Raw genomic sequence first — 18,200 nt, 5'->3', positions numbered from 1 at the left:
TGATCTGCAAGTTTTTATACTGCGAGCTTTTATCTTTTCCCTCCGGCTGGAAAATGGTAACAGAGGAGCAAAGTACCGTGGGGAATGTAGTAGTCCTTCTCTTCTGAGAACCAGGTATATCCACTACATGATGTTATGATGTGGAGTACCAATAACTGAAAATCATAAAACCACGACACAGGCTTTTTCTGAATATGATACCTAATTAACCCCAGTAATGTGTAAATTCCTTTGTTTTTCATTTTGTCACTGAAACAGAGTTGAAATCAAAGACAAGCCAACCTCAGCTTTATGCAATTTTTCCTTTGTATGTCCATGTTTTTAAAGGCAGCTTTCTTTACAGGAATAAGTGTATAGTTTTTCCATTGACTAACTTAAAAATTGTCTCCTATATTTATAAGAAAATCTGATTCAGTAGTTGTCATAATTGATAACATGCCAAAATACTATTAGATCTTCATGTTGTAAGTTTATTCCACAAATAAAAATGCTGCTTAGGAATCACAGAATTGCTCAGGTTGGAAAAGACCTTCAAGATCATCAAGTCCAACTGCATTCTAACCATACTACTCGAACTCTAACAGCCCACCACTAAATCATGTCCCCGAGTACCACATCCAAAAGGTTTTTAAACGCATTCAGGGATGGTGACTCAGCCACCTCCCTGGGGAGCCTGTTCCAGTGCTTAACAACCCTTTCTATAAAGAAGTTTTTCCTGGTATCCAACTGAAACCTCCTCTGGTGCAACTTGAGGCCATTCCCTCTCATCCTGTCACCAGGAGGCTTATATAAATTTCTCATGGCCATTTGCATAGCTGGCTGACATGTTAAATGGCTTCCAGTCTTCTAGAGACCACTGATGAAAGTGATTACAACTCTATTCACTTGTGTGGGGTTACTTTAGATTGTTCAACAGTTCACTTGGACTGTATTTACTGAAGATTAGCTCACAAATTAAATGAGTAAAATAAAGAGAAAGCTACACTGGGTTTAGTCAACAGTTTGGCCTGCTGTAATAAGTTATATCCATTGAATTTCTAAAAGTTAAACATATTTATTAGATGCTTCATGCTAATTTGGAGCCACATATGAAAAACAATGTCATACTAACTTCAGTATTAACAGATTCTCAGTGCTTCTACTTGCTAAAGCTATTGAGCACTTCAGGATTCCCACGGAATAATCTACAACACCTTAAAGGGAGCCCTATTTAGTCAAAAGACTGCATCTCTCTTACACGGACTACTCATTCACATGAAAGAAGATTGCATCAAAGTATTAAAATAGCTACAAAACCATATTAAGTTAAAGTGACATACTCTTAGCAGTAAAGTCCCCCAAACTCATGAGGTGTTCATGATGGGCATTTTTGATGCAATTACTGTTATTTACAGGGCAGCCTATGAAGTTCCTTTGTACCAAACATAACAGAAATCAACAAAATGACTCAGTAACATTGTTCGCTATTCCAATTCTCCGCTTATTTGGCCCCAAGTTCTTTCCTACCTTTTTTCCAAGGCTGCTCTACTGACAAGTTTTCTCTCTCTCACTGTTGCCTTCCTTCGATATTTTACTCCTCTTCCTTCATTCCAATGATGTGCAGTTCCATGAAGTTCTATAAATTTCCACAGATTTCATCCTCTGTAAATACATTGCACAGAGTGACCAGGACCTATGACTGCATCGTAAAGTATATAAATAACAGATCTCTAAATTTTGCATGACTGCATGATGAATTCGAAATGTTAGGACAATGAATGTGATTCTCTGATGCGGCTAAGAGATAAGCAGAAAAACATTTCCTAATTATTCTGAAATGACAAAATGAATGAACTTATTTTTTGATGTACTGTTCTAAGATACAACAAACTTCAGCCTTTGAATAATTAACCTCATTTTGTGTAGTATTCTAAGAAACAAGTATAAAATTTAGACATACGATACAAAAATCAGCAACAAACCTTCATTACCATAGACAATAAGTAAATTCAACATACTTAAACATCATTTTATAACGCTCAAAATATTGGCAAATCCTAACATTACTCATTAAAAAATGTAAAATGAGCAGTAACTCCCATAGATAGACAGTAGCAACAGCAGTATTATTTGCATAGTTAGAACATACAACAGAAGTTAAAGATGTAATGAGCATCTTGATCTGTACACACCTCAAATATGAATTAAGCTCTGCTGTGTGGAAGAGTATATGGTAGACAGGTGACTTGCTGAAGATCTCAGTGCAAGAGCAAAGAAGAATATTCTTGTCCTTTGATTCAATTCAGAGGAAGAAGTACTTCCAAGCTATGCAATCATATAATCTTTCTTCTGCTTATTTCTTAGGTTTTTTCTTTCCTTCAGTCTAGCAGGTATTTAGATTGTGGCTCCAGAAATCTAAATAACATGGACAATGTCGTGATATACGACCACCCCAGATATTATGAATTAAAGGCTGTTCCTACTTACTTGTCTGAGGAATCTGCAAATATGCCTGTTTAACTCAAATCTATCATTTCAGAACAGACTTTTTATTTGCTTTGTTAGCCAGGGAATGAACTGCAGATGTTATTACTGAACTGGAAACAGAAAAAAAAAAAAAAAAGATGAGACTATGTCATAACTAAGAGTACAGTGTATCAAACGTAATGTTGAACTAAACAACAAACAAAGATGGACATGCAGCTTAAGCACTGAATTTGGAGGTTGGTTGTGAAACTGGATCTGAAATTAAAAATGGAACAGAACTTACAACCTTGCTAATTTCTGTGCTATAGAGACATCCTTTAAAATGGTCTTCAAAATGGGCAGTAATGGAGCCTGACTAGAAAGTGGAAAATGAGAGTACTTATTCTCCTAGGACTTCTTAGGCAGAACAGCAGCAGTCCTCCTGATATGTTTTGGTTGTGTGAAATAGGCATGCTTAATAAAAACAAACTGATTACGCCTAGTATCTCCACCCCATCAATTTTACATCTAGAAAACATCTTTCCAGTCTAATATTATGAGAAAATAGGAAAAAAATAACTTTAGAACAGTAGTCTGATAGATGGTATATAGCTGTATTTTATGGCAGACAAAGCATTTTTGGCCAGTTTCATTTTTGAAAAAAAAAACAAAAAACAAAAAAACCCTTTGTAACAAAATAATCAAAGAAGTAGACAACTACTATTTGAACCAAATGCTGCGATAATTACTGCCTTTGCTTCAATGCTGTTAAATGTAATTCTGCCTAACTAATCCTCATATCTCTTCACTCTCAGTTAAACTCTAACCATGCCCTTCTTGTCTCTAGTCTTTACGTCTGTATTTTGTTTGCTTTCTTTCCCGTCAGTATAGAATAAAGTAAAATTAACAAGATAAGGACAGCAGATGTACAAGGAAAAATCATCACGTCTCTGACATAGTCCAATTTAATTAGGATTGAAAGCTGTCTCAAAACGTAATTTATTCTGTTTCTGTGAGGGTGCATTCATTAGTGTGTCTATTGATGGAAGCACTTATAAAAGAAATCTTTGCAGGAGGAATTAGTGTCAGTCTAGAGGCTCATTAGTATAGAAATGGGACTTCTCAAGAAAGGTATGGTTTTCTTGTTGTTCTGTTTTTAATTAACAAAACATTCTATAAGTCATGTTGTATTGGCTCACAGTTCTATCCAGACCCTGAGATGTTATTTTAGGACAATAACAGAGAACAACTTAAAAGAATGCCTTTTGCAATGCAATCTAAGGTTCCTTAATGCTTATTATACCTTTTTTTTATTCCCCAACCCACAATGAAAAAAAGGTGTTGAGGAGCCAGTACTGTTTTATCTCTTTGGAGTTCATTAGTTATTTATTTATTTTGGTAAGAACAAGTTCACAGCCAATTCCAGAAGAGATATAGCAAAGTAAAAAGAAAAATAATTCTCCAGATGTCAGGTGGAAATCAGTATGATGATCCTATAAGTGCCTAGAAAAGACAAGCTATCAATATATTACATATAATTGTAAGGAAGAGACAGTACACAGCTACGACATTTAGGTGACTACAGTAAAAAAAAAAAAAATTGTTACCAAAATATTCTAATATCTATTTAATTTATTGTTTTTCCTTAACTTTAAGCTTTTTATCATGCGTATTTTAAGAGTAACCATAGTAAAAAATATAATGGTAGTCATTCTACTACGGCATTTTTTTCTCTTAAATTCTGCTTCCACCTGCTGGGCAGAGGAAGGTATGCCACCGCGACACTATAAAGCCAACAGCAGCCTTGCCAATATAGTGCTGAGTACCCAGACATGGTACCCGAGCTCAGGATAAAAGGACGTTAGTGTAAGTATAATACCGACGAATAACATCTATTCATTACATACATAATTTCAATAAATCTGTTCCAGATTCTTTTTGAAGTGATTTCACTTACAAATATACAGTCATGTTGCCAATGGTAGAAATTGGAGCAAAATGCTGTGATGACTCATTTCACACACTCTGTATTGTCCAGAACTATTCCTTCAGTTCCAGGGCACCTGTTGGAGAGGGGAAGAAAAAAAAAATATATTTTTGTAGAAACATTTTTATTTCGCTGATTTTCCCAGAGATTTTGTTCCTTTATTAAGTTATAGACTAATGTGTTGTTTACTTTTTACCCCCTGGGTCAAAACACATTCATACAGGTGATAACACATGGGGATTTAACTATGTTTAATTATACTGTATTTCCAGGCAGTAACATTAGAACACCTCTGGCCCAGGATGAACTGTGAGTTTTTGGCATTATTTTATGTTTCTGCTATAGAAGCTCAGCATAATGTATATCCTGAACATTGTAGCCTGCTTTTCTTATTGTAACAATGGAACACCCCTTCCTGCCCACAATGACTGAAGTACAAATAATATTAGCTTGACTGGAAAAGAAGTGGAAGATCTCAAGAAGAGTATGCAAGTCCAGCCACCTGAGACTAGTAACAATTCTGCCCCAAGGTACAAGTTTACTGACCAGCAACAGATGGGTGATCAGAGCATAACTGCAAATCGTGGTATAGCAACCACTATCAAAGAAAAGTAAACAATAAGTTTTAAATACTGCCTAATTATTTTCTTTTTCCCCATGTTTCCCTCTTCCCCCAAACAACACTCTTAAGAGCCCAGACCTGCAAACCACAAGTACTAAAGCAAATAGCTGAGCAAGTACAATACCAATGCAGAAAAAGCAGAAAAACTAATGGGATGGATTATAATGATTTCTTCCTTTCTACCATTGTACTTTTCAGCTGTGAATTCTTGTAGGTGATCAAACAGACAGAAACATACTCTCCTAAATTGGTGTTGCCCTAACAAAGAACCTCTGAACCTCTTTCACGGCTTGCAGTTTTGATGTTACTATTTTACTAGTCTGCTAGCCAGGTGAAGTCGCTTACAGACTACGCCACGGTTTTCGTATTTTATTTCAGAAGCCAAACGATCCCGACGCTACACAAGCAGGCAATCCCCGCCCCGCCAGCGCTGGATACGCGCTGCTCTGAGTGAAAAACTACAGCTCCCGGGAGGCGTTGCGCCCGGGCAGCATAGGCGCGAGAGTGTCCCCTGGAGCACTGCATGCTGGGATTTGGAGTTCCTATGGCGGCGTGCCGGAGCTCTCCTCAGCCGATCGCGCCGCGGGCCTGAGACGCCTAAAAGCGCGGGAAGAGGCAGCCACACCGCCCATCCGTCACGCGGCGCAGCGCAGATGGCGCTTGCGCAGCGCGGAGGGGCATGAGCGAGCCGCGTAACTAGGTAACGGTGTGTATCCGTCCGCAGGGGCCGCCTCCCGTTCCCTTGGTGGTGCGGCGAGCAAGATGGCGGAGGTGGCCTTTGAGGTAGCGCTGTGAGTCCCTCGGCTTCTGCTCTTCTTCGCTGCTGGAAGGTGAAGCCTTCGGCCGGGTAGCCCGGGAGTGGTGAACGGCGGTGGAGGAGAAACTGGGCCCGGGTGGCCTCCTCTCCGCCGCGCGGTGAGCTGATCCTCTCAGAGGCCTTCAGGCTGCGGGGCCGCCTGGCGCGGGGGTCGTGCGGTCGAGAGCCGGCTGGCGAGGAGGGGGGCTAAGGCTCACTGCTCGGGGTGGTGGGGAAGGCCGGGGGGAACCAGCGGGCCCGAAGACCTTGCGGGCGGCAGGTCGGGCACGCCTCTCCGCTCTGGGAAGGGGTGCGTTGCCCTCTCTCCAAGGAGACGCCGGCGGGGCGCCGGCAGCGGCCGCGGCTTTGCTCGAGACGCTTGGAGCAGAGCCCGCCCTCCTCGCTGCCGCGGGCTCCGGCGCCGTGAGGGAGCGGCGGCCTTCAGCGCGCCTCACGAACGCCCCGAGCCCTCAGGCAGCAGCGCGGCGGTGGGGAGCAGAGCGCTGCTCTGCGCTGCCGATGGCGGCGGGACCCGCTGGGCCCTGAGTGCGCGCTGCTGGGGCGGGCAGGCCTCCCTTGGTCTGAGTGGTTGGGTTTGTGGCTCTCCTTGCTTACGTGAGGGCTGTGTGGTGCGGGAGAGAGCTTTCTGTGCCGTGTGCGTCGTTATTACGCGGTTGGCAGTACTGTGTAGGTGTTCGATGACTTAACGCTAAATTATAGTGATCAGTGAGGAGCACTTATCTGAAAAACTGAATTTTAAGATGTACTTGATACCATCTTCCATCTTCATGGCGCTCTGATGGCTTTTTTTGACTTTGTGTTTTTCATTTAGCCTTTCCTTTTCAAGGTTCTGAGCGCAAAGGGGAGTAATGCTCACTTCTCTTGCAGTTAAGATGAATGCTGTAGTAGGAAGAAGTGTCAACAGCAAATCCATTGCAGGAAAAAAATGTTGCATGTCTTACGTATTTTCATTATATTAGCATGTCTTGTTGTGATACTTCTGGCAGTTTGCACATTGCTGTAAATTGCAAAATGTGTCTGACTATAATTGTGTAGATGGTTTGATGTGTAAATGTTGTGACTGTAATCTTCTATGCTATTTTCCCATTACTGTAGTAAATATATTTGAATGTGTTTTCAACTCCCTGGGAAATATTGTGAGGAAGTATGCACGTCCACGAGTAGAGCTCTCTTACAGATTCCCCATTGTCCAAGAAGCTGGGACTGTTATTGGGTTGCTGCTTGCAGAAATAGAACAATCAAAGGACTCCAAAGTGTTTGTAAAAGGATTTCATCTGCAAATAAGTGGTATACTGGAAAGTAAGGCAAAACACAAATTAGTGAAATACGTTGGGGATGAAAAACAACACTGTTTATGTGAGAGCTTCATTTCCAAGAAGAAAGCCAGCTGAACCTCTTTGATACATTACTGCATTGAGAAAAAAATCAGCATAGCTCTGTGATCATAAGTTTGCTTGCATGTAATTTGTTTGGGAATGTCCCAGACGATAGTAGGAATGTTTAGAGACTTGCTGTCTGAGAAGAGCACGGTGCTGTTAAAACATTTTTCTTACAGTCCACTTGCTGGAAGCAATAAGGTTACTGTGATTTCTGAGCTGTATGTAATGGGGTACATGGGCATGTACCTTACCCTTATATGCTGAGAAAACTACTCAGAATGTTACATCTAGAATTAATCATAGAATGGCTTGGGTTGGAAGGGACCCCAAGGATCATCAAGTTCCAACCCCCTCCCTGCAGGCAGGGTTGCCAACCGCTAGATCAAGTACTAGATCAGATTGCCCAGGGCCCCATCCAACCTGACCTTGAATACCTCCAGGGACAGGGCATCCACAGCCTCTCTGGGCAGCCTGTTCCAGCTCCTCACCACCCACTCAGTGAAAAACTTCTGCCTGACATCAAATGTAAATCTCCCCTCCTTAGTTTCAAACCATTCCCACTTGTCCTATCACTATATACCTGTGTAGGAAGTTGATCTCACTTCTGTTAGTAATCTCCCTTTAAATGCTGGAAGGCCGTAATAAGGTCTTCCTGCAGCCTTCTCTTCTCCAGGGTGATGCCTAGAGCAAAGATAGCTGAAGATAGTTTTTGTGGAAATTTTAAATTAAATATGAATATTTTTTGTATTAAATTGAGCTAAATATTTCCACTTCTCTTTTTTTTTTTTGCAGTGGTGGAAAGTAGGAAAAAATATTTTGCTACAGCTTTAGTAGAATTATATAATAGTATTATGAGGAAGTGGCTTACTGAGTTCAAATGTAACTCCAGATGGTCTCTAATCTTGTCATGATGAACTCATTATGCTTAGTGGCATAGGTCATCCTGGAGTGCCAGTTCAAATGTTGGGTCTTGCAGATCTGCACAGCTGAACAGTTTATCTGTAATAAAAAAGTCCGTAGAAAAACATAGCTGTTTTCTAAAATAAGCTAAATTGAAAGCAGTTTGTTGGTTTTGAATGGTTGTCGTACACACCTTGTGTTGGTAGAAGAGTTTCCCTGTGAACTTCTCGCTTGTATTTTTAAATGAAAAATATGAAAGAGCATCATGTTTTTATTTTCTGAATTAATTTGACAGTTCCCCTGGGTGAAAATTGCACAGAAGGTGTGGTTTTATAGGTCTGCATAGGTTTTGCTCCTACTGATGGCATGGCTTGTATCTGCTTTCCTTGAGCCTACAGCCAAAGCTTTTTGATTAGCCAGACGGGGGAGCCATTCTGATTCAAAACTCATGTTTGTTTTTTTTTTCTTTTTGGATTTTGTTTGTTGGCCAATCTAGCTTATAGGGAGAATCCTCTGATTGTTCCATCACAGGAGTTAGCAAGTCCAAGCAAAAAAGGGGTATGAATGAATGTGCAAGGACAGTAAAGTGCAGATCTGTGTTTCCAAAGTAGCAGACTCTTAATTATACATGCATTGTGATTCTGATAGTGGATGTAGAAGCCGAATTACTCCTTCTGTTAGCATGACTGAGATTGATCCGCTGCCTGTTGGAGATGCTATGGTAGAATGGGCATACCTTGTAGATCCCATTTCTACAAGGGATATTGAGGGATATTAAGATCCTCAGAAAGTGGGAATAGTGAGGGATATTAAGATCCTCAGGAAAAAAAAACACATTTACTTCCTAAGAGCAGTGATTTATAAAGAGAACCAGGAGTTTGCCAAACCCACGAAAAAGGAACAAAAAACATCCGTAGCATCCTCCCCTGCTGCTACTTTAATGTTTAATGACAATATCTGTATTACATTTTTAATAATAGGTTTAGGTTGCTCGAATATATAGTTGTCATCTCAGAGATATCTATGCAAAATACATAGACATAAACTGATCTTAATGCTTATTTCTTTCAGCTATTTCTTTTAGATTCTTTTTTGGGGTGCTTGTCATGGCAACAGGAGGTGGTCCATTTGAAGAAGGCATGAACGATCAGGACTTGCCTAGCTGGAGTAATGAGAGCCTTGATGACCGGCTGAACAACACGGTATGATTCACCTTAGCTCTCAGTTGTTTTATGCAGTACATTGAAAGAAACAAGCAGATTCTGTTATGGCAGGCAACAGTGCAAAAAACTAAGCACCGTCATTACGACTTTTCAGTTAAGTGTCTATGAAATCAAGAAAAGTAATTGAGGTATACATATGCAACTGATGGGTGTAACTCAGAGATTGTACAATCCATACATGTATTTATGGGAAGTGTTTTAAAAAAATAAAGTAGCTAGACATAAAAGCATGCTAGGTATCATTAGAACTGAAAACTTTTAGGAATAAAAGTTCTAAACTGCTTAACAGTATTTGCCAAAGAGGAAAAAAAAAAGTAGAATTTTGGCTTTATTTTACACTAATTTAAGTCACTGTAGGATTATATGGGTTAAAAATTGCCTGACAAGCTTCTCGTAAATGGCATTGTACTGTTTTTTATTTTTACTTTTAGAATAGAAGTAAACTGTTTCACCAAATTAAGACATTTAGTTTTTGTTTACATGGGTAGCAAATATGAGTCTTCTTTCCCTTTCCTTTGTCGTAAGGACTGGGGAAGTCAACAGAAAAAAGCAAACAGATCATCAGAAAAAAACAAGAAAAAGCTTGGTGGACAAGCTGAAACAAGGCTTACTAATGATATATCTCCGGAATCTTCACCTGGAATGGGACGACGGAAGACCAGAGCTCCTCACAGTTTTCCTCATGCTCGATACATGACCCAGATGTCTGTTCCAGAGCAGGCTGAATTAGAAAGACTTAAACAAAGAATAAACTTCAGTGATCTGGATCAGGTTTGTGTGAAAACTGGCTTTTGAACAACTTCTGTAGTCACATCTGTAGTATCTGTCTCTTAATAATTTGTCAGATGAATAAAGCAGGCTTTCATAAATGATTTAAATAAAAAAGCTTATGTGTACTGTGGGAGCCAAATAACAATTCTAGTTCTTTACTTGGGGAAAGTTTAGAACCTTGGCTTTTCTAGGCCTTAGGCTCTGCCAGCTGTATTTACTTTGTTCCTCTCGATCATTAACAAATCTCTGTGTCCTCAAACCAGTATTTTTTATTCATCATACTTGTGTGTCACTTAAAAGTCTCTATTATTTTATTCTGAAAGTTTGCTCTGGAAGTGACATAGTTTATGATACTGATCACTATTATCCCTGCAGATTAAGAGAGGAGAAGCAGCAGTAGAAAGTGTTCCTCTGTAATGTGGAGAAATGTACGACATGAATTCTTTAGCCCTAACTGCTTCTTTAGGAACATCAGCACATTCAGCTCTCCTTTGTCTAATGTGATGCAAAGTTGGAGGGATTAATTTGTTAGTAATGAAACAATAAATTTGTGCTAACAGTTCCAGAATAGAAATTTGTTAATCTTTGCCAAAGCTTGTTATTAACTTGTTAAGAGTTGTAATGATTATCTTTGAAATGTGGGGCAGAACTTCCTCTAGAAAGGTATGTTATGGGATCAAGTAGCTATTCAGAAGTTTCTAAAGAAAAGTTTTAAGTATGAGATAGCATATTCTTCAAGGTATTATGATACTTAAAAAATAATATATTTTTTTTCTTTCAAACGTACTTGAAGAAATAGGATGCCTTTCACTATAGCAAAGGTGGAGGGCAGAGCAGGGATGAGAAGCTAAGCTCTCTGTGGAACTACAGAGCTCTTCTGCTTTTCAGATATTCCAAGAGCGTGGGTTGCTCTCTGAAAACTATATGACAAAGATTACTTGCACTGTTTAGCTGTTGTCTAGTCAGTAACTTATAAGGGAACTATAAAATCACAAATAAACACAATTATTCTTTGTTCTCTTTGTTTATAGAGAAGCATTGGAAGTGATTCTCAAGGCAGGGCGACTGCTGCTAACAACAAACGTCAACTTAACGAAAGCAAAAAACCATTCAACTTCTTGTCACTGCAGATTAACACTAACAAAAGCAAAGATCCTGGGTCAGGTTCTCAAAAAAAGGAAAGTGGGGAGCCATTGCAATGTAAAGAGTTGTTTGGAGCTGCTCTAAACAAAGATTTCTTGCAGAATGGTCAACTCTCTGTTCAAGAAGATGGAAGAGGAGAAACAACTATGGATAGTAGCCAGGTACTTATATAGCCTATAATGTCTGCAGAATGTGGGCTCTGCAAGAGGTGTTAGTTATAATTTTTCAGTGCATTTTTTATAAATTTTTAGTATAACCGTTGTAGTTTATCTTGTATTAGAAATACTCTTCCCACTGTTCAAAAGGCAGCCTGAGGAAAAGATTGAACCAAAAGCAATGTATTGTCCTTTAGAAATCTAATTATTAGAAGGAAGTAAAAGAAGCTGTATTAATATTCATTTGGTTCTCTGCTATACAGTTTCAAAAAATAGAGTTGTAGTTGAATATTTTCATATGTTAGCAGTATCAGCTCAATTCTGTTTAAGTTGATGTCAACAAGAAGCCCCGTGCTTCAGCCTTACAATTTCATGTATGCATATATGTATCCTTAAAGGCTTTTAACTTTTAACCACTTACATAAATGTGCCTATATGATTGAAAGTACAGTATGTTACGTTATTATTACTGCTTTGCTGTTGCTTTCACCATGTTTTGTGCATTAAATACTTTATAGCTATAGCTGAATGCATTCAGTAATTACAGTGTCTTTACAGATTGTCAGCAGACTAGTTCAAATTCGCGACTATATTGCTAAGGCCAGCTACATGCGGGATGATCTTGTAGAGAAAAATGAAAGATCGGCCAATGTTGAGCGTTTATCACACCTTATAGATCATCTTAAAGAGCAGGAGAAATCCTATCTGAAATTTTTGCAAAAGATGCTTGTAAGTTTGAGAACATAATATATCTGTTTCTGCACTGTAAGCTTCAATTTTTTTTTAAGAAGTTGACTATTGCTGTTTTGATGGTGCTACTGGGGGTGTTGGGTTATGAGATGTAGTACATTCCATAATTCATTCTTACTGCTCCATTTATATAGCTTTTTGTTTATGCCACTGAAATATTTCAGGCTAGAGAAAATGAGGATGATGGTCTTTGGACTATAGATTCAGCTGTGGGATCTGGTTCTATAGGTGAGAGCACATCGCTAAACACTGATGTGCAGGCTGAGGCTTCAGATACCATGGTAAGCTCCTTTTAGTAATTTAGTAATTAAAGTGCCAGAAACGAAGACTCATGGGGTTTTTTTGTTTGTTTTTTTGTTTTTGGTTGCTGTGATACTGATGTGCAGTTTAAGTTAATAAATCCCTTAGCCCTCTGTTCAGGAGGTATACCTGTGTGCAGGATTTTTTCAATATACATGAGAAAAAAATGATTCTGTCACAGCAACAGTATTTCTTGATGAGTTTTTTAAGATAATCTTTAACCTTTCCTAAAAGTAGATTTAAGGGTTAAATATGTATTCTGGCAGAAGGATGCATGCATGACATTAGTGTAGGAGGGAATAATTTTCTATGCATCTTCTCATCTCCTAAGTTTTTCTGTTGATGGGGAGACTTGCTGGTGTTGGGTGAGGATGAGAGGACTATAAATGAGTTATTAGTGGGCCATTGGTTAAGCATCTTTGGTAATATGGTAAAAGTATTGGCTTAACTCAGAAGTTTCTTTATTTGGAGAGCTGGGTACCTTTTAGAAAATATGTTCTGAAGTACACAGACCATCTCCTTTCCTATCTGTAGAGTCTTTGTGTTGCAAACAGTTCTTGTTCTAGATAAGAAAACATTTTAATGACAACTTGTTTTACATCTTTCAATGCTTTTCTGAGGAAAAGTAGTAGCTGGTACTGTTGTAGCCAGTTAGTACTTAAAGTGCTCTGCAAATGATAAGTGAAGTGTATGGTAGAAAAACAGCCGTTAAAATCTTAAGGAGTCTTTGTAGTTACATTTAGTTCTGAAAGAATGCTGTCACTATAAGAGAAGTACAATTATACACACGGACTGTATGCATTTAACTTCATAGAATTCTTAAAAAAAAAAAAAAAAGTAGAAAAGGACCGGTTTAAATTTTAAGATAAATGTGTGAGAACTTGCATTTTTTTCTTCATCTCAAAAAGAGGAGTTTGTTTTGTATTTGATGCTTCATTTTGTAGCTAATTTCTCTTTATACGTGGAATGAATGCTCCTATGCTATAAGGTTGATTTCCATCTGGAGCTTCATTGTTAAAAATGTAGGAAAGATGGGAACTATCTTTGCTGTTCAGTAGGTTTTATTTGATAGCAGTTTTCAATATATGACAAGATAGAAGTGGATACGTTTGCAATTTAAAAATGTATGTTAAGCCAAAGCACATGTTCAAAATCTAATATACTGAACTATTTAATAAAGGAGATATCTTCCAGTATGAGCATTCGTCCCTGCATTGAGGACAAACTAGGGTATTCAGCTTCACAAGAACAGGTTACAGACACTGATGTTACAGCAAACCCAAAAGGGAAAAGTGACCAAGCTGCTCTGAATGACAGGGAAATCTGGCCTTGTAGGAATTATAGCCAAGAACATGGATTGCCTTCAAAGGTACACTTCAAAATATTATTTTAGTCTCTAAAATAGGATTCGTATGTGCTGATTTTCTTTCATTTTTGTCCCTGTTAAGTTGCTTCAAATGTATTTGTTACTTACAGTAAATGTTTCTATTTGGCTTGCTTATCTGTGTTCATCTGCCTTGTCACTGAGTTTTCTTTAAATGGAGCTGTTTTCTTTAGAGGTGTTTGACAACTTTCTTTTCTGAAGCCTTAATATTGGCAGAGGAAGTGATACCTGTAATGTATAACCATAAACTGTAGGGAAGATGTTCTGATTTTATGCGGTTAGATGACTCTTCCTGTTTTGCTATTCTCTTTCTGGGAAAACATATTGTAAATTTGACTTTCAGACACTTTGTGTGTACAGAAATTCCTAAATTTTAGGAAAAAAAAAAAGATGAATGCTCTTACATAGCTTTTTCTAAAGATTTCTGGTTGAATGGGAATAGTAAGGGGCTTGAAGTCTAGAATTTCATTGTTTCTTGCTTTTCTTTTTCTTTTCATCTGATTTTTAAAAAGAAGGATTTTTGCATAAAACCTAAGACTTAAATGTTTTGTCAAACTTATCAACCTAAATGTAGAAGAATTAAGCTTGAAAAATGTTTTTTATTAGTGAACACAAATAAATCTGGTATTTGAGTTACTAACTGAATGAAGCTTGGAGGCACATACCCCTTTTCCCTTCCTTCACCTCCTACCTTCCTGTGTTGATTTCATTTTTGTGTACTTTATTTTCCTTTTTCTCTGCTTTATATATGTAAGATAAAAATTTAGAAAGAATGTTCAGCAGAAGTTGTATTGACATTTCTTTGAGAAGTTTTGAATTCTGGATGTATTTTCCTTTATCTTCTGGGAAGTGGAGTGTTCTGTTGTACCCAAAACTAATTAATAAGACATGTTCTGCTAATTAATAAGCACTGTTCTGGCTTTCAGTGCTGGATTTGTTTTGCATTGGGAGAATTTTTTACTTCAGGAAATCAGCGTTGTGTGAAAAGATGATACTTTTAATATTGTTATGTTTGTATTCACTCTAACAAAAAGGAGGCAAACTCTTCTGTGTTTTTATGTGCACAGTATGATAAATCAACTTAAACAGAAGCAAGGTCTTTACTTGTGAATGTCTCCTTAAAATACTTAATTTGCTGATAATTGCTGAAAAAGTTTTGAGACAAATTTCCAGCTATTAAGATGGGCTGAGGAAAGTAACTTTTCTCTAATATATTTTAACCATGCTTTCATTCCTTCAGATTTGTTTCCATGTGCTTGGAAGTATGTTATAGAGGGAGTTCTCAGCATGTCTTGTTTTGAAATTGATTTACCCAAGTCTGAGGTGATTTATTGTCTATGGCAAAAATGTAGTGTACAAAAGTAAATACGTGTTATGCATTAGAGAAGAATAATTATTCAAAACTTTCTACTTAAAATAGATTTTAAGCTTGTAAATAGTTTAGATGTTGCATCATTTGTATCACCATGATACTGTGCCTTATGTTGCTTAGCTTTAGCATTCTTATATTAATGTGTTGCAATGAATTTATGCTTAAAGGACAAAGGGATGCTTAGGTTAGTTTTGGGGCATATTAGGTGGCTGACTATTTCTAAAGAAATCTTAGCCCTGAGAGTGGTAAGCATATCTCGATGGTATAGGTTTTTTTCTTATTTTATGTCTAGAACTCCTTGACTGAAGAGGACTAGCTGAAAAGTGAAACAGTTTCACCTTTAACTCTTGCTTGACTTTAATTCATTTACATTTTTGCTTGTTTTGACACCTCTAACAGCAGTACTTTCCAAGTAAATTATCCCGATTATGGTAATGTTCTTCTGTGTCTTTCAGGCCAGAGATCCTCAACAGGAAGCTAAAGAGGAGTTGGAGAACTTGAAGAAGCAGCACGATTTACTGAAAAGGATGCTGCAACAGCAGGAACAATTGAAGGCTCTTCAAGGAAGACAGGCAGCCCTTCTTGCTTTGCAGCATAAAGCAGAGCAAGCAGTTGCTGTTGTGGATGATTCTGGTATGAAAGCATCCTTAATAGTTATTTTAACTTGCTGATTAAATGATTAAAGCTGGAATTGTAGAATACATATTAAAAGATCTTTAATAATTATATTCTTTGAAATCTTACTGCAGGGCTTTGATTTAAAAAAAATAATATTGTGAAATGACACATCAGTTAAAAACGACACAGCTGATTTCTGTTGTTTACTTGTAAAATCCTAATTTTTTTTTTCCCTAAGAATTGGACTACCATGTCCGGTTAGGAGTCTGCCTCTTATTTCTGTCAGTGTATCAAGCATTTGTAAAAAAAAAAAAAAAAAAAAAAAAAAAAAAAAAAAAAAAAAAAATTGGAGCAGGGCATGTAGAGGGTGTTCTCTCCCTTGCTGCATCCTTCTGGGCATAGGCAGTTGGTAGTTTGAGGCTTTTATTTGCTCTTTTGTTGCTGTTTGGTTGTGTTGTTTTGGTTTGTTTGCTGTTGTTGCTGTTGTTTTTTAATAGGTGGCTGCTTGACCATTTAATAGCCACCGACTAGTGGTTCATTCAGGAAAAGGAGGAAGTTACTGTAATAATTACAAATATGAAAATAGAACTCCAAAACTGTGGGGTGCTTTTGACAATAAAGCACCACCATGATAACATAACCTTTAGTTTAAAAGCATTCTAATTAGTCTTCATATACTCCCAACTTTTTTAAACCTACCTTTTGGACAGAGGCTTCTCTGTTATATTTTTAAAGGTTGCCATCAGAGTTTCTCAAAAGTTCAGTCTTAAAAGAGCAAACAGTTGCACTTGACATGGTGTGCTGTTGACATATAAGTTGTCTTTGACTTGTTTGTTGCAGTCTAGTTCTTTTAACTTACAGCATTAAGACTTTTTGCATGTAACATCCTTTTTTCCACCCCTCCACAAAGGCTGTTAAATTTTCTTTGGAAATTAGGTAATCAGAGTTGTGTGTGGTCCTAGGAAATTACGTCTTTGCATGGAGCAACTTTGTATTCAGGCTGCGAGTGTGGCGTGCCTCTTCTCATAAAAGCTGTCATTAACTTGAATTAGAGGGCAAGCTGGAAAAGCAGTTCTTATTACATTTGTTTTTTTATATTTTAAATAGGTATCAATGCTTATATTTCTACAAATATGGCTATGTTTTACAAAAAAAAAACCTTCTTTAAGGTTCTGTGCACTGATAAACTCCTCTTTCTGCTCTTCTTCTGTCCTTGATTAAATATGCTATAGGAAAGAAGGTAGAACTACTGAAGAAAACTCTAGATTTTAGTGTAGGAAGGGAAGCAGAGAAGTTGGTAGAGAGCTTGTAGGAAGCTACTACAGGAACAAAAGCAGCAAGTGCTTTTGAAAAGAGGTTTTCTTGTTTCTTTCTCAAACATATTCCAGGAACTGTTTTTCTCATGTGCTTTATAACAGTAGACCTGTGATGGAATCTTTGTTTCCTCTTTTCTCAAATATACAAAACCGGTCCATCTTCTTGGAGTGGGTAGAAAATAGGATTACTTACTATAAATTATAACTTTTTTATTCTTTAGTGTTTTTATTGGTGTTGTATTCCCACTGATGTCAGTCTTGGTAAATTTCTGACTACTGTTAGTATTGACTTAATTCGACTTCTTGTAAATATTACAGTTAGGGCAGGAAATACAAAGATTCGAATTCAACATTGGGCAAAATAATATACTAAATGTTTTTATATTTGAAAATAGTGGAACTTTCTTGTGACTATTACATATGATGTCATCGTGATCTATGGATAAAAATAAATATTTATGCTTGATTTTTCTTGTGAAGTATTGGCTGTGGATAAAGAAAGTTATTTGGGCCTCTTAGCTACCAGCTCCATGTCTTAATGCTGTTTGAATATGAGCTTTCAGGGAAGAAAGCTTTTTGTCTTATGTTTTTCTTATGTATATCTTTTTTTGAAGGGCAAAACCTTGCGACTGTGTGGAGCTGTAGAAGTTACAACTTGCACAAAGATTAAAAATTGATGTCCTGTTAATTTATTATTTTAAGGGAGTAAATTGCATGCGCTATTTTTAGTTTGGCTCTACCAGGTAACACAGTTGTTTTTAATAAGGAAAATACTTCTGTGAACCCTAAGAAACTGAGTCATATTCATTTTCTTCTGCCCTTTTTGAAAACCACCGAAGACTTACGATCTTATTTGTGTAGTTCTTTGTGAAGGAATTGTGAGTTGGCTTCTTAGTGAATATTTCTGTAAGGGAAGTATTCCTTTTAAGGTTCAAGTTGATGAGAAGGCCACAGTATTAAAAATAAATTTCGTTGTATTTTAAAAAGTGCAGTATGTGACTTAACAAGAACAAAGCAT

At 37.6% G+C, this 18,200-nt stretch overlaps 2 protein-coding genes across 16 annotated transcripts in view; one reads left to right on the top strand and one right to left on the bottom strand.

The window, feature by feature from the left end:
- The window catches only part of FGL1 (fibrinogen like 1), a 31,067-nt gene extending 25,543 nt beyond the window's left edge, over positions 1 to 5,524 (bottom strand). Inside the window, exons 1-5 of one of the 2 annotated variants that reach the window (XM_021395236.1) lie at positions 5,400 to 5,524; positions 4,403 to 4,508; positions 2,467 to 2,576; positions 2,172 to 2,394; positions 1,507 to 1,641 (exon numbers count right to left, since the gene is read on the bottom strand). The gene's annotated coding sequence lies outside the window, so the exon portion shown is untranslated. The remainder of the gene's footprint in view (positions 1 to 1,506; positions 1,642 to 2,171; positions 2,395 to 2,466; positions 2,577 to 4,402; positions 4,509 to 5,399) is intronic. The other variant, XM_021395237.1, reaches the window with a different exon arrangement.
- PCM1 (pericentriolar material 1) overlaps positions 5,831 to 18,200 on the top strand; it is a 39,653-nt gene continuing 27,283 nt past the window's right edge. For 6 of the 14 annotated variants that reach the window (XM_021395200.1, XM_021395203.1, XM_021395198.1 and 3 more), the window contains exons 1-7: positions 9,222 to 9,352; positions 9,899 to 10,144; positions 11,176 to 11,448; positions 12,001 to 12,171; positions 12,357 to 12,473; positions 13,673 to 13,861; positions 15,704 to 15,881. In XM_021395200.1, coding sequence (XP_021250875.1) covers positions 9,257 to 9,352; positions 9,899 to 10,144; positions 11,176 to 11,448; positions 12,001 to 12,171; positions 12,357 to 12,473; positions 13,673 to 13,861; positions 15,704 to 15,881 — 1,270 coding nt within the window. In that variant the 5' untranslated portion in view covers positions 9,222 to 9,256. Of the gene's footprint in view, positions 5,970 to 9,221; positions 9,353 to 9,898; positions 10,145 to 11,175; positions 11,449 to 12,000; positions 12,172 to 12,356; positions 12,474 to 13,672; positions 13,862 to 15,703; positions 15,882 to 18,200 lie in introns of those variants that run through there. The other 8 variants (XM_021395212.1, XM_021395206.1, XM_021395211.1 and 5 more) reach the window with 5 other exon arrangements.

Source organism: Numida meleagris, chromosome 4 (genome assembly GCF_002078875.1).
Source record: "Numida meleagris isolate 19003 breed g44 Domestic line chromosome 4, NumMel1.0, whole genome shotgun sequence".
NCBI classification, from domain to species: Eukaryota; Metazoa; Chordata; class Aves; order Galliformes; family Numididae; genus Numida; species Numida meleagris.
This window is presented reverse-complemented; position numbering and strand designations above follow the sequence as displayed.